General features: G+C 38.8%; 1 protein-coding gene across 1 annotated transcript; it reads right to left on the minus strand.

Annotated features, from left to right (window-relative positions):
* Positions 1-23709: 23709 nt before the first annotated feature.
* LOC148039806 (Photosystem II 5 kD protein) lies at positions 23710-24303 on the minus strand. Its single transcript, XM_087694178.1, has one exon. It carries the CDS (start codon positions 24155-24157, stop codon positions 23816-23818), a length of 342 nt encoding a protein of 113 aa, XP_087550304.1. The 5' UTR covers positions 24158-24303; the 3' UTR covers positions 23710-23815.
* Positions 24304-24540: the final 237 nt, after the last annotated feature.

Consider the following 24540-nt stretch of genomic DNA (forward strand, 5'->3'; position numbering starts at 1 on the left):
TGACACCTTGCTGAGAGTGGTTTCATTCATACCGTACTGTTTCGGGTTCTGTGCGCTTGGGTGATGACAACTCTCGTGACATTGTGGGCATTGGTGATGTTAGGCTGCAGTTTCCTTCTGGCAACAGTTTTGTTATGCAGGATGTACGTCATGTACCTACTTTGACACGCAGTCTCATGTTAGCTGGATAACTTGATGACGTAGGTTATCATGTATCTTTTGGAGACTCTGCATGGAAGATCACTCATGGCAGACTTGTGATTGCGAGAGGTGCCAAGGCTGGCAGCCTCTATCCCTTGATTGTATCCGCTTCTTCCCTGGATCATGTTTTCTCTGTGGGTTCTATCCCACATGTATCTCTTTGGCATGCCCGTTTGGGCCATATGTCTTTGAAGGGAATGAAAATGCTTTCTGGTTTGCAGTACTTACTGTCCCTTGATTATGCATGTTTTGATTCATGTGAGTATTGTCTTTATGGCAAGCAGACTAGGTCTACGCATAAGAAGTCTGGTAGGCCATGCATGAGTGAACCCTTGGCATTGGTACATTCGGATGTCTGTGGGCCCATGCCTTGTCAGTCTATGGGTGGTGCCAAGTATTTTGTTACTTTCATAGATGATTTTTCACGAAAAGTTTGGGCTTATCCCATTAAGTTGAAATCCGATGTCTTGGCTGTGTTTCAAAGATAGCCTGCATTGGTTGAGAACCAGTTTGGGTATAGGCTAAAATGCCTAAGAATAGATAATGGGGGTGAGTATGTCTCATGTGCTTTTGAGCAGTTATGTGATAAGCGGGGTATTAAGCGTCAGTTGACCACCCCCTACACCCCCCCCAGAATGGTTTGGCTGAGTGGATGAATAGAACCATCCAGGAGCGTGTACGCAGTATGCTTAGTCATGCAGGCCTACCACAGAGCTTTTGGACTAAGGCAGTTAGTACAACTATACATGTCATAAACAGATCACCTTCTAGTGGTTTGGATTTCCAGAATGTAGAGGAGGTATGGACTGGAAAACCTCCCTCTTATGCGCATCTCCATGTCTTTGGATACGAGGCATTTTGCCATGTGCCCAGGGACAAGAGAAGTAAGTTGAAGCCTAAAAGTGTCAAATGTATTTTCCTTGGTTATGGGGATGCAGGTGAGATGGGTTACCATCTTTGGGATCCACAGGCACAGAAAGTCATCCGCAGTCATGATGTAGTCTTCCATGAAGACAAGATGCATTGGTAGCCTGAGAGAGTTGTTGAGATCCGCAGGGTCATATTTCAGGAGAAGCCGAGAGCTGTCGCACAACCAGTTGGACAGCCTACAGCTGTAGGAGATGCTCATGGTCAGTGTATTGGACAGGCAGCTGGGCAGGTAGCAGAGCCTGCCGTGAGATGGTCTACTAGAGATAGACATCCACCTGATAGATTTCAGCCCTCGATGCATTACGTCTTGGTTACAGATGTAAGAGAGCCTTTCACCTATGATGAGGCTATGCGCAGGGGTGACAATCACTCCTGGGAGAGGGCTATGCAGTCTGAGATAGAATCCTTGCATAAGAATGAGACTTTGGATTTAGTTTCCTTGCCTGAAGACAAGAAGGCTTTGCCATGCAAGTGGGTGTACAAGCTAAAAAGTACCCCTCGATACCCCAAGCGGGCATACAAGGCTAGACTGGTAGCAAAGGGTTTTAAGTAGGAACATGGTGTGGACTTTGATGAGGTCTTTTCTCGCGTGGTTAAGATGACCACCCTACGCTTAGTCTTGGCTTTGGTTGCTCAGCTTGACTTGGATTTATGCCAGATGGATGTCAAGATGGCTTTCTTGCATGGGGACTTGCATGATGAGATTTATATGGAGCAGTCTAAGGGCTTTGCAGAACCTAGCAGGGAGCACCTAGTGTGAAAATTGAAGAAAAGTCTTTATGGCTTGAAGCAGGCACCTAGGGAGTGGTATCATAAGTTTGATGCCTTTATGGTATCACAAGGCTACAGCAAGAGTGCTATGGATTCGTGTCTTTGCACGAAGAAAGCCCGTGATGGTTCTTTATTGATTTTGATACTCAATGTGGATGATATGCTGATCACAGGAAAAGCTCATGATGAGCTAGATGCTCTTAAGGCTCAGCTCAAGAAGAGCTTTGAGATGAAAGATCTGGGACAGGCCGCTCACATACTTGGTATGCGCATTAGATGCGATAGGCATCAGGGACTTCTCTACTTGTCACAGAGGGAATACATTCATAAAGTCCTTGAGCACTTCCGCATGCAAGACATAAAGCCTATTGGCTGTCCATTGCCTTCTTATGTGAAGGTATCACAGGCTAATTGTCCGCATACAGATGAGCAAAGGGCTGAGATAGCCAAGATTCCCTATGCATCCGCCGTGGGTAGTCTTATGCATGCCATGATAGCCACTTGTCCAGATATCGCCTTTGCAGCTGGTGTTGTGGCACGCTATATGGCTACACCTGGCAAGAAGCATTGGGATGCCGTGAAGGGTATCATGAGGTACCTGAAGGGCACTATAGATATGTGCATATGCTATGGCAGCCAGGATACAGGAGTCGTGGGGTACAATGAATCTGATTATGCAGGTCATGCAGGTAGTAGGAAGTCCACTTCCGGCTACGTATTCACCTATGCTGGAGGTGCTGTTTCTTGGATGTCCAGGGTGCAGAAATGCACGGCCCTTTCTACAACCACTGAGGCTTGCAAGGAGGCCATTTGGTTGGGTCGTTTGGTTGCTGACCTTGGTATTGATGCTACCGTGCTATTCAGTTAGCCAAGAATCCGATCTTCCATGCGAAGACGAAACACATTGAGGTGAGGTATCACTTCATACGTGGGGTTGTTGAGGACAAGTCTGTTGACCTTGTCAAGATCTCCACTGACCAGAATCCTGCAAATCTGCTCACTATAAGCCTCTCTATAGAGCACTTTGCCTTCCTCAGGAGGTTGATGGGCGTGGGATGAGATGACATATTTCCTCATCCTGTTGTACATGTGTACATGTTGTACTGTCTTTTTCTTTTTTCTTTTCACTCCTCACTAGGGTAGCTTCGCCTTTAAGTGGGAGGTTGTTGGGGGTAAAGGTGCCTCCGCCTAGCCGCCCGTGTATTACTACACTGACAATCACCGCCACTGCACACTGCAGGTGGCAGGCGCCTGTCACCATCACTTTATTCTTTATTCTTTTAGCGACAGTTTGAATAAAGGAAGGCCCAGTCACACATTGTGACTGTTGGAGTTCCCATTTCTTGTCTCTCTCTTTCTTGCTCTTGCTCTCCCGCCATAGCTCTGGAGTGCAAGCTTCGATCATTCTCACCTTTCAGAGCTTAGATTCCTTGACATTGGTAGTCATTCATTCCATTTGATGCTATTGAATGCTACACTTATCGGCCTTGAAGATCTTTACTAGGTTTGATGCTTTTGACTTATGCTACATGTCTCTTGGATGCTTGGATGCCATTCCCTTGGTGTATTGAGCTTGTTGCTCAATTGGCATTCGACTTTTTCTTTAGTGGGAGCTACTTGGCTTTATGTATTGAGCCACTTACTTGGCATTGGATGTTATTTATTGCACATTGGATTGTATTTGAGCTTGATCTCATTTTATTGGGACCCTGTGATACTTACTTCATGCTTGTGCTCTTTGGATATTATATGTATGTAGTGGATGCCAAGTGGGCTAATCTAACATTATAAGATTTTTATATGGTGGGTTGTAATGTAGAAATTGTAACTTAGACCACTCAAAAATTGGGTGCCAGACCCAAAAACATTGTGGCCAAGGATTGGAATGAATTGGATGAGCTATGCAAGTCCATAATTACTTTATCACTTTCTAAATAAGTTTACTAAAATGTTATGATTGAAAATCAAACTAGACATGAGATTTAGACACAAATTAAGAATCTTTATGATAAGCAATGTTCTGCATCTCAAATGTATTGGCTAAAAAAATCGATGGACCTTCATATGAAGAAAGGGACTTCTATGTTTGCACACTTGAATGAGTTTCACTTCATCATCAACTCGCTTCACAGAAGATTTGGTTTAAGCATACTTTGCATCCTTTATTTCTACTTGGTACTCTACTTGAGTCGTGGGACACTTTTTATACAACTCTATATACTAAGGATGGGCTGAAATTGTAGGATGTTGAGAGTGCTCTCTTGGTGACAAAAGAGGTGAATAGAAAGAATGTGGATTCTTATTGTACGTCACATGCATTGACTATGAGAGGCCAATAGGATGAAAATGGCCATGGTAGAGACTATAACAAGTCTTAATCTAGGACAAGTGGACAGTCTCACGGTAAGTCATGTGGCCATAAGTCCAGTCTTACTTGTCATTATTATGAAAAACATGTCATATTCGACCACGATGCCATAAAATGTATGAAGACAAGTGTAAGGAAAAGAGAAATGGTAAATTATAGGAAAGAATGATGATTTCAATATTGTGCCTAGCAAGTCTAGCATCAAGATTGAGGAGATTAATGTGATTCAACCTGATGCATTTGATGGTCTTATATTGGCAGTCGAAGCTTCATAGTTGACTGATGCTTTGTCAGGATATACTCACTGTTGTGATAGATTTAGGGACTTCCTTTCATGTGACCCATCTTATAGAGTGGTTTTACTCATATCATTGTATGACTGGATGTTTTCATTTGGGTAATGACCTGGCATTGGAAATAATTCGTATTAGTGATGTCTAGTTGCATTTTGGTTCAAGTAGTATGTTTACTCTTTATGATATATGTCATGTATCGGCTCTCACAAAGAGCCTTATCTTTGCTGGCACCTTAGATGATGCAAGTCAAGTTGTCTCTTTTGGTGATTCCTCATGGAAGATTACTTGTGGGAATCTTGTTATTGCAAGTGGTGCTAAGTCTAGTATCCTCTATCCTTCGCTTATATATGGGTCAATTGACTATATTTTGGCTATGGTTGTAGTTCCACATGTATCTCTTTAGCATTGTTGTCTTGGGCACATGTCTTTGAAGAGAATGAAAATTCTTATCAGTTTGTAGTATCTTTCACCCCTAGAGTATAAGTGTTTTGAGTCTTGTTGTCATTATTTATATGGTAGATAGACATGTAATATGCATAAGAAGTCTAGTATGAAGCATATGGGGGGTGAGCCTTTGGCTCTTGTTTATTTGGATGTATGTGGTCCCATACCCTATTAGTCTCTAGGTGGTTCGAAGTACTTTTTCACCTTCATCGATGATTATTTACATGAGGTCTAGGCTTACCCTATTAACTAGAAATTAGATGTCTTACTTAGCTTTCAATGTTGGCTTGCTCTTATTGAGAACTAGTCTGGATATAGATAGAAATGCCTAAGGTTCGATAATAGGGGTGGGATATATCTTGAAAGCTCTTGAGGAGTTTTTCAATGAGCGAGATATTAAGTGTCAGTTGATTGCCCCTTACATCCCTCCCTAGAATGGTATTGTTAAATGCACGAACATGATGATTGAGGAGAGTCTTCATGGTATGCTTAGCCAAGCAGGCTTACCACACCACTTTTAGGTTGAGGCAATTACTACTTCCATACAATTGATTATTAATGGGTCCCTTTGCATTGCTCTTGATTGTCAGGTTACAAAAGAGGTATGGATTGAAAAGCCTCTATTACATGCTCACTTATGCATCTTTGGTTGTGAGGCATTCTGCCCATGTTCCCAAGGACAAGTACAATAAGCTGGATCCTAAGTCAATGAAATATATCTTTCTTGGTTATGGGAATGCATGTGAGATGGGCTATTTCCTATGGGATCAATGGGCTCATGGGGTTATCCCATTAGGGCCAAAAATGCTTCAAAAAAGGCACTTTTAAGAAAATGATTAAGTTGCTAATTAGTTGAGATTTTGGAAGAATGAAAACACTAAATTTGGTTACTCAGGTTTGATTAATGAGAGAATATTGAATTCATTAAAGAGCCAAGCCATTAATTGTCCCTCATCTTTAATTTATGCCAAGGTCACCTTTTTGGCCGTTTTTTATCTTGGAACTTGGGAGAATTTATATTTTTGAGAAATGTCCATCTATATCGTGGTTTGTCTACTCCCACGTCTTCTTTTCACACGCTCTTTCTCCATTCTCTTTTGCCATTCTCTTCTTTGTGCTCACTTTCTTATCACTGTGATCGTTAATATGCTAAAATGTTTAGCAATACCTCTACAAGTAATACAGATGCCAACACATGCAAGTACAAGCTTACCATCCAACTAGATCCAATTTATTCATCTTGGAGAAGTATACATCGTCGAGTACTAACAGATGAGGTGGAGGCCAACAGATTGCAAACTCAAGGAAAGAAATATATAGATTTGTGGGTGGATGGAAATATTTATCCCAAGGATCCTTCAACAGGTAAACCTCCTAATTTTTTTAATATTTATGACTACATGAGATATGTTGGGGAAGGTTATAATGGGATGCTTGGCTATTGTGAAAGATTATACTCTACATCTTGCACATACATGGCTCAAATGAATGAAATGAGAAAAGCATTATTTATTTCACAGACAAGCATTTCTGAGCTTACAAATAAGATTGACATTTTGGAAAATGCTAATAAGTCATTATAAGACAAGCTAGCACACTTAAGGAAAACTCCAATAGGATTCAGAGAGAGAACAAGACCATTAAAAAATATAACTAGCTTGTGTGAGAGAGTAAAGAAAGGAAGATTGAATCTTGCAAAGAAATATGTCTCTAACATGTCAGGTATTAATATTTGAGAGAGTGAGGAGAGAATTAGTTTTTTAAAAGAGACCATGAATAAGAATGATATTTTGAGGATTCTTAGGTCACCTCAAAATATGGATTTGAGAGGCCCACAATTCTCAAAGAATTGGTCAAGGACTTAAATGACACAACAAAACCAAACAAAATTGTAGAGACATGTGATATTGTGGGCATTAGTCCAAAAGGTTATCGGGCTATCTCAAGATTATGGTTTAAAAATCTAAAATGTAATAGAATAATTGCATTTGGGTTACCTCGAGCCCTAAGAGTATCGGTTGCAAGGACTACCATGAATCGTAAGATTCCACATGTTTTCAAGGAATACATTCATATTGAAGCATCTATGCCATATGAAAAGACAAAAAGAAAATCTATTTTGAATACAATGTATTTAACAATATATGGGTTGATCTAAGAAGAGTGTAGATTGCAATGGTTCACATGTATAGACTCACGTTAGAGGAATGCCACGATGTTTTGAAGTTTTTCTTAAAGTTAGATGAAGCATAGATTCAAAAAGGACAAAAGATGAAAAGAGTCGGCATTTGCATCATGAACATGGTATTGGAATATAGCAATGGTGGGGGTTAAGCATTAGTGCATAAGTTCCAGTCTGAGATGGAGATTTGGTGTGTTGGTGTAGCTCAGGTAGTACCAATTGAGAATCATTAAACAGTGAAATGGTTATTTACTCATACAGGTATTCCAAACATTATTAAGTCTCAAAGTGAAGGAGGAATGTTGGTGGTTGATGGGGTTGGTAATTTTAATGTGGAATGGTACATGAGCACTGACTTGAAAACTATCAAATGTATGCTTGGAATATGTAATGGGGCAAATGCAAAATATCCTTGTATTTATTGCATGGAAAGTGTTGGGTCTAAATATTGGAGCAACTTGCACCCTGTAAGAAGAGCCCCAACTAGAGAATCTATAGATCTCAGTTTAAAAAAAAACAAGGAAGATATATGGTATCCAATTCTTTCAATTCCTCTTACAAATGTTCATATATGTACTTTGCATGTAGAGATTAGAATTATTTATAAACTTCTTAGGTTTCATCTCGACTATGCATACTCAATTAAGCCTTTGTCTTTATCACATTAGTGTATTGACAAATGTGAGGCATTACTCTCCAAAATGGGTTTTCATGGAGGTCAAGTTCACTTAAGAAAAGATCCAACACTTTCACGAAAAACAAGAGATGTCTTGGCTGATGTCTCAATGGGAGGCTCAAAAGCTAGATGTTTTTTAGGAAACCATACAAGAAAACAGGTGAGCATTACTTGGGAGCATTGGAGAGAGCTGTGTGGGATAACGACAAACGTTGCAAGCACACAATGACTTGCATTTCTAAGGATGGAGGTTTGGAGACACCTCGATGTCTTCCTAAAGCTCCTCAAGCAACAAAAGAAAACCTACACATATCCAGAAGAGTTCAAATGTTCGATTACAAATCTTGTTCAAGCAATAAAGGAGGCATGGGGAGAAAAAGGTATTACATTTTATTTGGTAAGAGAGAATATTTAATCCAAGCTTTCTTTGATAAAATTTCCATTGGCATAAAATGACCATTACTCTAATGAATTTGCAACATATCCTTCATATCCATGGGCCTTACTTTGTAGAGGAGCAAGGCCCCCTAGCAACTTATAGCGGCCAAGGCATGGAAAAATCTCACTATCAAGCATGTACAAGTTTTTTTTCAAAGCACAAGACATGGAGGAGGAGTTACAAAAAGCAATGCTCTTGAGGAGCTATTCAATTTGTTTTTTCGATGACAGCTTCAAAGAATGAATACTTTAACTTGAGAATTCATAGTATTTTTCAAGAAAGAAAAGTACAAAGCTAGCTCTTAGGAGCCTTTACATCATCCACCTCCTCTGGGATATTTTCTCTATAATGTAGAAATTTTCTTCTCTTGTAGCCAACTATTGATTTTATATCAGTTCTGTTTGCTGCAAAGCATAAGATGAGAGGGCCAGAAAGCATTCTGCTCTAGAAGCAGAGAAACCAGGACCATAACCAAAAATCCTAATTGTTGCAATCTTCTCCAAAACATCACCTTATGTGCATTGTACTATAACCCAGAGAAACCAAGTAGCCTTGTAAAGTGCCTTGATACATAGTATAGGCCATGTTGCTTCCTTTGAGAAGATGTTATGAAATACCAAGAAAATATGCGGATCAATCCTTGCTAAGTAATGGCCAAGTGCAACATCTTTCAGTGAACTAATACCAACTCTTGTCCCTTTACCCTGTCCCAAGAAGTTTTCGAAATCCTCAATCTCCAATTGTAAAAAAAGATAAATGTCAAATGAATGTTGAAATCAAACATATTAATGTATATCTTAGTATTTTCCTTGAGGACAAATCCATGCTTGTTAAGAAAGATATTCAATTGTCAGATTCTGTAGTCTTTTGTTGCATAAGGTAAGGCTTTTTGACTCAAAATTTTTTAAAATGGAATGATAGTGTTGTTCATTGCAACTGACATTCCTTTGTTTTTGCGATTGGTTTTAGGACATTGATTGCTTCTCTCAGCCAAGAAATCTCTAAAATTATATTAATCTCGTGATTAATAAAAGTACATTTTTTGAAGTGGTTTTGGCCCTAATGCATATAGCCATGATGTTGTTTTCCATGAGAAAAAGATGCATAACAAACCCAAGTAGGTAGTTGAGGTATACAAAGTGAACTTTTAGGAGCCTCATATTCCCATCTAGCCAGCTAGATAGCTTGTTGCTGTTGATACTTTAGTGTCTTAGGATCTACCTATTGTACAAGATTAGCCCATTTGAGAGGCTCTACTAGAGCTAGATGTCAGCTTGAGAGCTTTACGCTATCCATGGATTACGTTATGATGATAGATGCAAGTGAATCTCTATCTTATGCTGAGGCCATGCACAGAGAACCCTCATGGTGACTGGTTTATTGATATGGTGCCTGAGAGGAATGACAGTGTATGCACAGGGGATGACACGCAGCATAGCATTGAACATAAAGGCAAAGTGCCTTTGGTAATCCATGATGGCAAGAAGAAGAAATTACATGATGTATTGCATGTCTCGTCAATTACTAAAAATATGTTGTCTATGGGCTAGATGACTGAGCAAATTTTGCAAGTTAGGCTTAATAAGCATGGTTGCTTCATTGAGGAATTTGGTAATGACTGCAAATTGATTGCTCACAGTCATAGGAATGGTAGGATATTTACTCTTGATGCCACTTTTCCACAGTTGAAATATCAGCCATGTTTGCCCATGGCTCGAGAACAGTTAGAGATTTAGAAATATGGCATAAAAGAGTGGGGCATGTTAATCTTCAGCGCGGCTACAAATGATGTTACATGTCTACCCAAGTTTGCTTAAATGGCTATTGGTCATGTCTTCGATGCTTGTCAGTTTGGTAAACAGTCAAGGTTTCCATTTGTCAAGCATGTAAGAAATAGTAAGCGACTGTTGCAATTGGTTCACTCTGATGTGTGAGGGCCAATCCATAATGTATCTATGGGAGGCTCTAGGTATTATGTGACATTCATTGATGACTTTAGTCGCTATAATTGGGTTTATATACTAAAAACAAAGGATGAGGTGTTTGTTGTTTTTTAGCAATTTAAGTAGCAGGTTGAAAAGGAATTTGATTGCTATATCTCTTGTTTGAGATCTAACAATGGTGGGGAGTATGTGTCAAATGAGTTGGACCATTTTTTGGCTGAAAGTGGCATACGTAGGTGGTTTATATGCAGCTACACTTCACAACAGAATGGGATAGCTGAATGAAAGAACAGAGTCTTAATCAAAGCTACTCATGCCATGAAGAATGAGAAGAAGATGCCACTCTATTATTAGGCTAAGGCTATTATGACAACCATGTTTGTCTTGAATAGGACTCCCACTACAAGTATTCATGATGTGACACCATTTGAGAAGCTGTATGGCTACAAGCCTAATATCAGTCACATGAAAGTATTTGGTTGTCTTGCTTATTATGACATCACCATTTGAGAAGCTATATGGCTACAAGCCTGATATCAGTCACATGAACATATTTGGTTGTCTTGGTTATATGTACATCCCTGATGAGAAGAGGAAGAAGTTGGATCTGAAAGCACATAAGTGTGTCTTTATTGGTTATTTATTGGAGAAGAAGGCATATAGATACTATGATCCCTCTCCTTGGGAGACGTTAGTCAGCATAGATGTTATTTTTGATGAGATGGCCTCTTAGTATACATCACCAGTCGTAGTGCTATTGGAAATGCATTCTACACATGTTTCTATAGCTAATTCATAGCAGTGTACTGCATTGATAGGCCCTAGTGGTATGATGGTATCTCCATGGATAGGGAGATTGCGGAGCTTTGGCTCACCGTCCATCACTGACACCACTATGTTAGTGAGAGGGAGATATGATGTGGTGGATATCAAAGGGAAAGAGCAAGCTTCTGATGATACATCTAGTGTGATGACACTTGGCAGGATGACTTCAGGCTATGACTTAGTTGACAGTCTAGACAGTGAGCTTGGTATGCCGACTGTATATATGCTTGGCACTAGGCAGAACATGTATATTCTGCCTCATGAGAGAGGGGAATCGAGTAGTGCACCACAACTTAGACGCTCGTAGAGAGTCAGGTACCCTATGGATAGGCTAACTTACAGTGGTGAAGCATTATGCTTATATGACAAAGGTGACGGAGATAAAAAAACTTGCCACATATGTTTAAGCAATGATGGATAAAAATTGGTGCATAGATATGGATGAGGAAATATTTGCCTTGGCTGAAAATAGAACATGGAATCTTGTTCCACTGCCAGAAGGAAAGAAGACCATTGGTTGTAAATGGTCTAGAAGATTAAATGCAAGTCAAATGGTAGTGTAGAGAGGTACAAAGCCAGGCTGGTTGCTAAAGGATATGCTCAGCATAGTATGGGTTAGACTATGAGGAAACATTCAGCCCTGTTGCCAAGATGGCAACCATACAAATAGTGATTGCATTGGCTGTTGTTAAAGGTTGGAAATTGTAGCAGATGGATGTTAAGAATGCGTTTCTCAATGTGATTTAGTAGAGGATGTTTATATGGATCAACTTGGCATGCAAGGATCAGTAATTACTTGCAAAGTTTGGGATTCACGATTGGTAGGGCTAATCATAGTCTGTTTACGAAAAAGACAATCAGTAATACTGGTTATCCATGTTGATGATTTGATAATCACAAGTGATGATGACTTAGGGATACAACATGTTATGCGGATGCTGAGATCTAAATTTGATATGAAAGACTTAGGTGAACTGAAGTATTTCTTGGGTATTGAGGTGATCAAGGCTAAAAATGGTTTATGGCTGATGCAGAAACACTATGCCATGGAAATGCTAAAGAAATATGGCATGGCTGAATGTAAACCATTGGATACACATCGTGATTAGAATGTCAAGTTAGACATTAGCATTGGAGCTGAAATTGATGACGTGCCTATGTACAGGTAGATGGTTGGAAGTTTGATCTACTTGACCATCACCAAGCCTGACTTGAGTTATGTTGTTGGGCTTATAATTCAGTTCATGTAGAAGCCCAGAAAGCCACATTTGGATGCTGTTAGGAGGATTATGAGATATGTAAAGTCCATTATTGGCAACAAATCTAGTTTATCATGCCATGACTAAACACATTGAGGTACACTACCATTTTATCAGAGAGATGGTTCTTGAAGAGAAAGTAGATCTTATGCATGTGAACACTAATGAACAGGTTGCAGATATCTTTACCAAGTATTTGGGTAAAGATAAGTTTAGTCAATTCTGACAGCTACTTGGTGTACATGTTTTATCTTGAGCTTGAGGGGGAATGTTGAGACTTCAAGCTCTTGTGTGTGAGATAGTGTCTTAGCTGTGTCTAGTTGTATCAGCATGTATGGGGCATTTAATAAGTTGGGTTAGTCGGTGTGACCTAACTATAGTTAGTCATGGTTAGTTAAACCTAGTGTCTCCTATGTGGTCAAAATGATGACCCTATACTTGGTACTAGCATTGGTTGCTTGGACCTTTATTAGATGGATGTAAAGATGGATTTTCTCCATGGAGACTTGAGATTTATATGCAGTAGCCTAAGGAATTTGAAGAAAAAGATAGGGAACACCTAGCGTGCAAGTTAAGAAAGAGCATTTATGGCCATAAGTAGGCACTTAGAAAATGGTACCACAATTTTGATGCTTTTATACATTCATAGGGATATAGCCATAGTACTATGGGTTTGTGTTTATACATGAAGGATCATGATGGCAGCCTTATGATTTTGGTACTTTATATGGATGATATGCTTATTGTTAGAAGCACTCATGATGAGTTGGATGCCTCAAAAACTTAGCTTAAGAAAAGCTTTGAAATGAAGGACATGGGATAGGTATCGCATATTCTTGGGATATGCATCACGTGTGATCACTTCAAGGGGCTCCTTATTTTTTGCAGAAATAGTATATTGAGAAAGTCCTTGAGTAGTTTATTATGCATGATGGTAAGCCTATTGCTTGTTCTCTACCTTCTCATGTGAAGGTTAGCAGGCCAATTATCCATAGTTTGATGAGCAAAAGGCCCAGATGGCCAAGATCCCTTATGCATCCCCAATGAACCACATATTCAATAATTTGAAAATTTTCATAAAGTTTGCAAATTTCTAACGTGATTAATATTTGGACACATGGTTGAATCTTATCCCCTTACTTGAAGGTGAAATTTTTCATAGATACTAAATAAGCAATCCCCCCAAGTCCCACTCCTAAATAGGGGTTAAGATTTAGCCACTTGGTCAAATCTTTTCTTCTTATTTGAAAGTGAAACTTGAGAGATTCCCAAATTCTCTAATATGATATTAGTGGATAGTTTGATGTATGCCATGATAGCCACTCATCCTGATATAGCATTTGCAGTGGGAATTGTGGCACACTATATGGCTACACATGGTAGACGGCATTGGGATGTTATTAAGGGTATCATGAGGTCCTTGAAGCACACAACAACTATGTGCATATGTTATGGTGGCCAAGATACATGAGTCATAGGCTACACTGACTCTGATTACACATGACATGTAGATAGTAGGAAGTCCAACTCTGGCTATGTCTTCATCTTTATTGGAGGTATTGTTTCTTGGATGTCTAGGGTGCAAAAATGCATGGCTCTCTCTATTACCAAGGTTGAGAATGTTGCAACCATTGAGGCTTGCAAGGAGGCTCTCTAGTTAGGCCGTCTGGGACCTTGGTATGACTGATGTGGTCCCTACATTGCATTTAGATTTTATGAGTGCTAGTTAGCCAATAATCTAGTATTCTATGTGAAGATAAAATACATTGAGGTACATTACCAATTCATCAAAGAGATTGTTGAGAACAAGCCTGTTGGCCTTTTCAAGATCTCAACTGACCAAAATCCTATAGATCTCATAAAAAGTCTCTTAGTGGAATGTTTTACCTTAGGAAGTTGATGGGCATTGGATAAGATGACACATTTTCTCATCCTATTGTACTTATGTACATTTATACTTTGGCACTTTTTTCTTGTTCTCTCCTCATTAGGGACACATCTGTCTTTAAATAAGTGGGAGGTTGTTGGGGGGTAAAGGTAATTGTACCTAGCCACCTATGTATCACTACACTGGCAGTACCCGCACACTCGTACACTGTAGGTGGCGAGCACCCATCATTGTTACTTCATTCTTTATTCTTTAGGTGATATTTGAATAAGAGAAGGTCGGCCACACATTGTGACAATTGGAGTTCCCACATCTTATCTCTCTCTCTCTCTCTCTCTCTCTCTCCACCATAGCTCTTGCATCCATTCATGTGCTCCCACCCAGGCTCACTCCCTTCACTTACTATGCCCTTTTTGGATGATATACCAATAGAGGTTGTGCAAAGGACGTCAATAATGAAGAATTGGATGCTTATGGCTATAAATAGTTTGTTATAAATCATATAGTTGATTGTGAAAATATATTAGCTCACTTTGAAGAAGTGCACTTGACTCTTTGAAGGCACAAGTCTATGTTTGGAGTTGAGATCTTGATTGTGGGATATATATGTAGGCCCTATTGCAAGAACCCTTCACTAGTAAATATAGATGATATTGATAAAATGCAAAATATTTGTACTAGTGTTTCAAAGGTCAAAAGGTTTTTGGAAGTATGTATCTTTTGCCTTATATGGATCCCTCATTTTGGATATGTGAGTGATGATCTCTACTAGCTGTGCTAAGGAAAGGAAAGAGATTCTAGTGGGGTTAAAAGCACACTAAAGCTATGAAAAATTTGAAGAGGCTGTTGAAGTTAGCCCCTACATTAAGAAAGATTGATTACTTAAAAGGGAAGCCTATAACCATCGTAGTGGATATAAGACAGATTGGTATTAGGTGGGCAATTAAGCAGGGTGATGATGAGGGGAAGAGATATGCTATGAGGTTTGGTGAAAAAGTCTTGAATGAAATGCAGTAAAGCTACCCACAAGTGAAGAGAGAGCTTTGAGGCATTGTAAAAACCCTCAAATGTAATAAGGAATACTTTATAGATGCTCATGTGGTCATTGAAATGGATTGCTTGCCATTATTGGCCATGATCGCAAGTTACACAACATTGGATATTGCTATGTTTAGGTGGATAGCTTATATTAAGTCACTAAATCCTAAATTATAGCACATTATGGGGAGGAATAATCTGGCTAACATACATGTTGTCATGGGCACACTTTGAAGATAAAGACAGGATGATGGATGCTAAAGAAGGGAGTGAATTTCTTGCTCAAAATTATTATACTAAGGTTGAATTAATAGTTACTATAATTTTAAATACGGCTCTCATTAATGCAGGAAGAACATTAAATACAACAATGACAATAGTTGAACTAACATAAAAATGTGTTGAAATAGTGAATACAATTGTAGTTAATGTAGGTATAGTGATGGCTACAGCTTGAACAACAAATAAAAAGTATTTTAGATGCCATATCATAGCTTTAAAGGTATTTTTGAAAGACTTATATTCAAGGGACTAGCTAAAAATAGGGAAGTACCTTAGCACATAGTCAAAGAGAAAAGAGAAGTTTGAAGAGTAGTACAAGAGGATTAAAAGAAAAGCATATGGCTTTTTGTATGAAAGATGGGTGTTTGTGGAAACATGCAAAGAAGAAGAAAGGCTTTTTATTATGAGTCCTTAATAACATAACTACACATGTACAAGTGATGTAGGAGTTTCATGAGAGTTTGTGGAATGATCACTAGGTGTTTGGGGCACCTTTGAGAAGATAAAGGTAAGACATTGGTAGCAAGGGATGTATCTAGATATTGCACACTTTGTTGAATTATGTACCACTTGTCAAATGTATTCAACAGCGAAACATAGAGATGGGTTGTTGTAGCTAATTATCCCTTATCTATTCATCATAAATGAATGGTGGATTTGGTATGCTTACATGTATGCAATAGAAGAGATATTTTGTGCTTCCAAGTGAAGATTTGACAAATCAGGTGGAAGGGATAGCTCTCAGTACAAAGACAACACAAGCTATATGCACTTTTCTTTTGGAAGAGTTCTTTTTTTGTTATGGTTGTATGGGGAAAATTACAATAGACAAAGGACAATTGGATGCAAATGAGGCTTGTGAATTGTTTTCTCGATTGGAAATAAAACTTGCATAAGTTCAACCTATACTCTAGAGGTAATGGAAATAGTGAATAGGGGCACTCGCCTATCGTTAAAGCACTAACACAGTCATGTAGAGGAAGAATGAAGAAGTGGCTTTGATTGTTATTGTATGCCGTATGGGCTCACAAGACAATGCATAGTGTAGTGAGTGGTTACATGCCTGTCGAATAGCCCATCATGCCTATTGAAAAGGTGGATACTACTTAGAGCATGCTGCCTTGGGAGGAGGGAATGAATAGAGAGGAGTTCAATGTGGACTTGATATTGTTAATGCCACACTGCATCTAAATGTGGCTTCTGTGGAAGCTACATAAATTGACTCCCCAAACCAACTATGTAGGTTAGGTCTAGCCTAGAGATCATCAAATATATAAGATTTCCCACAATCTTTCGATACATAGTGGTATCCTCAATCAAGTCACCCCAATGTGCGCTAAACTTAGCATTAACATCGAAAGGTATAGAAATAGACTTACAATAAGCCATATCATACTTCAACATATCTAATGCATACAGTGTGATACCCATATACCCTCTAGAGTCTTGATTGTCTCTATGATGAGAAAATGGTGCAGCTCTCCTAAATCCCTCATCTTAAATTCAACCTTAAGAAGACTCTTCACATTGTCAATATCTATCTTAATATCATCCATAATAATCAAATCATCCACATATATAGAAATGACCATAATACGTGCATCACTCTCACATACATAGAGTGAGTGATCAGTGTGTGCTCTGTGAAATACAATACTAACAAGGTATTCTACAATCTTGTCATGTCATGCCCAAGATCCATTTGCTTGATCTTATAAACCCATTTGCCACCAATAGCTTTCTTGCCTTTAGGTAAGGGCACCAAATCCCATGTGTCATTATCCATAAGCGCAACCATTTTCCATCCATAGCACGATCCCAATATTCGTTACCCACTACATCCTCAAAATAGGTGGGTTTCACATCCTACACAACCTTAGTCATATATACATAGTAATAAGCTACATAGCTATCATATGCCAATCACTGCATTGGCTTTCTCACTTTACTTGACAAGTGTGGACTTGGATCACTACCATGTGCTTTAGCATCCTCTTGTGCTTTTCGCACACTAGGTGTTTTAATAGATGGAATCTTAAACTCCTCATCCAAGCTCTGCTAAGAGCCATCTGAATTAGTATCAATATGAGAGAAACCTGATGATACATTTGTCACAATAGGTGAGTCCCCAACTTTCTCTTTACCTTTTCTTGATATCTATGATGTACTTGGTGAAGTAACCTGTGACCTCAATCTCCCACTCCAAGGTCTATCAACAAAATTGTGACTAGGAGACTCTTGTGGTCTACTCAAAGTCTATGATGACTACTAACTTGTTTTCTACACAATCACTTTCATGTTCATCAATCCCAACTGTATTTTGCACATTACTATGCCCACTATTCATTTCATAAAAAACAACATATTTGCTAACTCTCAACTCATGTGTAACAAGGCTATAATATCTACATCCCTTTTACTTAAGAGAATATCCGACATCTATAAATTTTGGAATCCAATTTATTATGCAACTCATCAAGAATATGCACATAAGCAATACATCCAAATACTTTTAGATAGGATAGATTTGGCTTTTTACCTGTAAACTTCTCTTCAGGTGTCATACCATGTACAACAATAGTGGGTGTCCTATTCATAATGTATATAGTAGTATTAATTGCTTTAACCCAGTAAGAATGAGACAAGTTTCTTTTTGACATCAATGCATGAGCCACCTTTGCACTATGCATATTTTCTTGCTTAGTAACTCCATTTTGTTGTGGAGTATATCTATATGTATACGGCCTTTGTATATCATGTTTTTGTAAAAAAATCTAAAAACTCATTGGAGTAATATTCTTGCTTTCCATTTGATCTTAGGCATTTAATATGCAACCTTGTCTTCTTCTCAACCAAAGCCTTAAAGCTTTTAAAGTGAGTGAACGCCTCACTTTTCTCACGCATAAAGAAAACCCATACTTTGCAAGTATGATCATCAATGATCGAAGCATCATACTTGTAACCACTCAACATTACAGTTTGTGTAGGACGCCACATCTCAGAATGTATCAATTCAAGTGGTTTCCTACATATATGCTTTTCATGTGGAAACATGTGTCTTGCTTGCTTTTCAAGTTGATATGCTTCACATACTTTGTGCATCCCACCAAATCTAAACTTAGGCAACTAAACTTAGGCAAGCCATCCACAATCTATTTTGACTACATGTCTTTTAGTCCCACTGTACATTCACATGACCAATTCTCTTATGCTAAATGTTAATTTCAGCTACAACACTTGAACCTTATGTAAACATGGCAGCATCCATTTCATGTAGACTTACATCAAGAGTAACAATATGCTAGTATATATCCCTTTTGCAATCAACTTGCAATCATTTTTAGATCTTCTACATAACAACCATCAAATGTGAACCAAACCTGCAATCCATGTTCTACCATCTAACCAATAGAAACCAAGTTTTTTGTAATGTTTGTTACAAGCAACACATCAACCAAGCACTTAATTTTTTCATTATGCATACTCAAAGGGACATTTCTGCATGAGTAATGGGGTGAGCTATATCATTCCTTGTCTCCACATAGCTCGAAGACTCTAGACTGTGAATCTCTCTAAATCACTCTTATGAGAAGTCATGTGGTTAGAGACATCTAAATCTAAATATCATTCATCATTCTTTAATAAACCATTAGCAGTCATTGTGTTCATAAAGAACCGCATAATAAATGATTGTTTAATTATGTCATCATTGTTTTTGCTAGGATGGGTAGTTACCTTACTACTTTTTCCTATTTCTAATTTTGGCTTTCTTTATGAAACAATTTTTAGTAATGTGGCCTTTCTGACTACAATGCCTATACTCTTTGCTATCACCAAAATTATGCTACCTATTAGAATCTACAACTTGCCCTCGTTGACTTTCCCTTCCTCGCGATTGTCCTCCTTTATTTTGCTCTGCATCATAACCTTGACCATCACCTTGGCCTATGCCATGACCTCTATATCTGCTAATAGAGTAAGACACCTATTTAGACTTATTTTTGCTTGGAGAAAAAAAAGGAATCCAAGAAAATATTCTTCTTGTCGAGTATCTGTATAGAAATCAAGTTTGCAAAGTCAAGGATATTATCCCTTGTATTTATAGATGACTCGAAGCTCTTGTATTCATCTCCAAGTCCATCTAAACATACATGCACAATATTATTATCATCACCAACTACCACACTGATAGATCCAAGAGCTTTCACAATACTCTTTATCTTCAAGGCATAATCATTAATTGGCATGTTCTCTCTTTTCACTTGGTTCAAGAGTTGCAGTTTTTTGGCCTTTGTATTAACTTTGAACAGCCTTGCCAAATTCTCCCATGCAGCCAACAAGAGTTTCAGATTTCTACAAATGGCCCATCATGCTATATGTGACGCTAACAAACAACCAATATATGACTTTACATGTGTTTGCTCCTAATCTTTAATAGCCTTTAACTATGTGCAGTAGCATCTCATGGAGAAACTTCAAGTGCTACTTCCATCTCTCCTTCAATATACTTCCAAACACCTTTGCCCTTCAAAAAATTTGTCATCCTGAACTTCCATGCAAGCTATTTGTTCTTATCAAGTTTCTCACTATGACAATCTAGTTGCAATTGTCAAGCTTCTCACTATTTGTTCTTATCAAACTAAGACAATCTAGTTGCAAATATCAAACTTTTTGACAAAATACAAAACCTTGCAAAAACTTACAATTTGTAAGCAAGTTGATACTAGATGCATCAACTAATTTGCAGTGTCTACACCGTTCTTCTTGCTTACCAAGTTTCATTGCAATCAGAGACTGCAATCCAACTAGCCTCATGTATCTCTAGTGGCTATAACCTAAGGCAAATTGAGCAAGGTGGAAGAGCTTCTTACCCATTGCTTGCTTGCTTGCTTCTATGCCCTAATGCCTTCACCTCATCCTTCAATCAAGCTCCGCATAGCTATGGGGTTGCTCTGATACCATGAAAATAAACAAGAGGAGAGAGAGGTGAAGCGCCCAAGAGCACACATACACACAACAGCAATGGAGACTTGAGAACACAGAAAGATGGGGTTGGAATCTTTTCTTCTTCTTCACTCAAAAGAACTAAGTCTACAATATGATAGAAGACTAATATGAAAGTGCCACAGTATTTGTACATGCGATTAGTAACTATGAACTTGCTAGGAAAGAAGACGTGGCACAATAAATGTGCCATAACCATAATGATTTTCATGGATGTGATACATTTTCCAAGTCTTTCTATTTGCATCCAATAAGCATGCTTTGATAAGGAATACAAAGAGATAATCAACATCCTGGACTTCAAGGGAAGACTAATATGAAAGTGCCACAGTATTTGTACATGCGATTAGTAACTGTGAACTTGCTAGGAAAGAAGACGTGGCACAATAAATGTGCCATAACCATAATGATTTTCATGGATGTGATACATTTTCCAAGTCTTTCTATTTGCATCCAATAAGCATGCTTTGATAAGGAATACAAAGAGATAATCAACATCCTGGACTTCAAGGGTGATAACCCATCCCCTTCAAGGGTGATAACCCATCCCCTATGGAGCCAAAGTAGTGGGTCAACAAGTTAGAAATGTACTTTACCTTGTATCCACATTTGGAGAAAACTAATATTTGATATGTTGCACTTCAACTCAAGGGGTATGCATACATGAGGTATAAGTACATTTTGAAAGATTAGGCAAATTATTTCAACATAGGAAGGTTTTAAAGGAGCTATGGTTGAAGTTTTTGTTTCATCGATGTAAAATGAGAATTTAGAAAGGCAATGGTATGGACTTCAACAAACAAGCCTATTAGTTAGAGATTATTCCAATTTATTTTTAAATCTTTCCATGTATGTTGAAAGTATTTTAGATGGAGCTGAATTGAACAAATACATATTTGGACTTGAATCCACATTATTCTTGGAAGTTGGTATGCAGCCCATAGTTGTCCATGAGGCCATTCAAAGAAAGATATAGTCAAGAGTACAAGAGGGATTCATTGAATTTTTTGTCTAAACTAGTGGGAGCTTCACAATCAAAATAATAACCATGATAGAGGATCTATTTCTTCTTCTAGAAAAATTTCAACTTTTCCTATAGTTCATGCATCCAAACGAGGTACCAATTTTAAGAACAATGTTGAAGAAAAGAATGTTGACAAAAGGGTTGATGATTTGTTGATAAATCTTTTATATACTTTACAAATACTAAAAAAAGTAAATTTATTTCGATTGAAGATCTTCATTCAATGCAGATCAAGGGATAATGTTTCAAGTGTAATGAAAAGTGAATAATCAATTATAAGGAGAAGTGTAAATCCAAATATGCAAATATTAGTTTGATTTTTATGGATGAACCAAAGGATGACAATAATGAAGGCAATGTCCATCAAATGTTGATAACTCCAAATAATGAAGACATACATGTACACATGGATAACACTTGTGAGAATTATCATAATGCATTGGACATGTTTTCTTTTGCCCACCTAGGTGACAAGGTGAACATAAATGCTATTGAGGATGATAATTAAGACATGCATGATTATTAATTTAATCGCAATTTAGACAGCTATTGTTTCAAGTATTAAGAACAAAGCTTATTTTGCAAAGGTGGTATGTATTACACTGTTTTAACTACCATCTCTATTCATTAGATAACTTGTACTTTGGGGAATTGGGATTTGATATAGAAGCTTGTAAATAAACTTTCGAATGAAGTTTTGACATTATCAAGTTTCAAGCACATCTTGAAGATTCTCCTCGAGAGCTCACACCAAACATTCAGCTTTTAGCTTCATCTTTTGCCATTATCAATTTTCAAGCACATCTTCTTGAGTATCTATATGAGACCTCGGGACATACATGGAGGTAAACCAACATGATGTGTGTTTCAGGCTTCTTTTGTTGTTCAATCTTCCGCTTTGGTCACATCAAAGGCAATAAGAATGATCCAAAACATGGCTGTGGTTTGTTAAGCATATATATATATGAATTTGCAGTCATTGTGGTGTCTTTGAAGTGAGACTATGCTTCTTTACAAGCAATCATAAAGGATTTTAAAAAGCCTAATCACTAAGCTGCTATGCATTGAGTTATGTTGAGCAATTTTTTTAACTATGGCAACTAATTTATATTTTATTGCCAATGACATCTAGATTGTTTGAATATGTTATTAAAATCATGCCATTCTATTTACTGGGTCTCACGCAACTTCAGCTCCGGACAGATATTCATTTTTTCATAGTGAGGTAGAACATTTGTTTAGGATGCCATACTGATCAAAGATCCTCTTAACAAGAGAGATTTAGTAAAAGAACATGTTGATCAAAAAACACAGATACCTGCCCCAACAATTGTTCTCAGAATTGTGAAAGCTTATTTCCAAATATGTAGATCAGTTAGAATTCTTCATTCAAATTACACTTGGTCTGCCTTTTTAGAGCCTTTCTATATATTCGAAGATAGAACGATCTCATTATTTTTATACGCATCTCACTCAAAAATTTCAAAACAATACACGAAGTTCACTGGAGTTTACATTCCTCGTACTGCTGAGTTAGTGTTGGAGCTTACTGCCGTGTAGGAGCTTAGTGCAATAGAATAACACAACTTTCTGTATATATACTTCACTTACACAAACATGATAATATCTGTACTGATACATATAAACGCGATCGAACTCGTAAACATGAAGTTAGCGTCGCTAATTTTCTCAATACAGAATAATATGTTGATGAGTACCATCTCAATGGCCTCATAGTCAAAAAATTAGGACAAACAAAAGCGCAGCCTGTAGTTGTTCTGCTCTCATGCGCTGTAAAGGTGATCGTTTATGCAAACAATTTACTGATAAATCTAGTACATGCCATCATGTCCTTTGCTGAGACGAGCTTGATGACGTTGCCAGAAAGCCTTTAATGGAAGGATCCATCTATGTTCACGTTAAAAGCAGGCATCTACGATACCATGAAGGCTGCCATTGTCAAACCTACGGCGAAGGCAATAAGACTAAAACCACGCACCTTAGTAGAACACGCACGCTTCTGAAGGCAACAGACCCGTTCGCCCTGCTATGTTCACACAACTTTCCAAGAAATAGCAAAATGTGCAAGGTGTGGAGTACAATAAGGGCTGTAAGCAAGCCAAAAACTCCAGTCAGATGTAACAAATGCAATAATCAGACCCCTTCCGAGTGTTGGAATTACAGATACAAAGTCGCATTACAAAGAGCTGTGTATACAAAGAAGAAATGGAAGAGAAGAAACTGCTCAGTATCCAAAGCAGCAAGAGGCGGTAGGGTTCTGGACGCAGATCGTAGGGCACTTATTTTTCTTCTTCTTGGCCTCCTCAGCCATGGCTTCGTCCTGAGCACTGAGGTTGGAAGCAATGGCAACGGCGGAGGCGAAGGCCCCGAAGACGAGGGCGCGGCGCCTCATGTCGCGCTCGGCCTGGTCGGACTCACTCTTGAGGGACGCCATGGCCCGGGCTGGGGCGGCCGCAGACACATGAGCGACGGCGCGGGGGGCGGGGGAAGGCAGGCGGAGCCCCGAGAGGGAGGCCGAGGCCGATGACAGGGTGCTGGCGGGGGCGGAAAGGACGAAGGAAGCCATGGCCGCTCTCTGAGCTTCCGCAGCGAGACGAAGGAGGAGGGAGGTGAGCGTTAGGGTTAGCTTGTCTATGCTGCGATCACCTCTCTGCCTCTCGGATCGGACTTGGAGCTGCTTCTTGTTCTCTCTTTTTTGATTCTCTCCTTTCTGATGATAGAAATTTCTGCCCCGCTAAAGCGCAGCTGCCCTATCCACTCATAGAGCTTTCGGCCTGTGGCCTCCAGCCACGTGTGCGGGAGGCCCCCAATCCTATTTGTACACGTGTCCGTAAGAGCCCCCCGGATAAGGCAAAACCCTCAGCCACAACTACTCGCGACTACCTCTATTACCTAAAGCAATGCATAAGAAAGCCCACCTTAGAGCTGGGTCGCGCCAAGGGTACCAAT

The sequence above is a fragment of the Lygodium microphyllum genome, chromosome 2 (genome assembly GCF_053477565.2).
Source record: "Lygodium microphyllum isolate KBCC chromosome 2, Lygodium_microphyllum_v1.1.10, whole genome shotgun sequence".
Taxonomy (NCBI): Eukaryota; Viridiplantae; Streptophyta; class Polypodiopsida; order Schizaeales; family Lygodiaceae; genus Lygodium; species Lygodium microphyllum.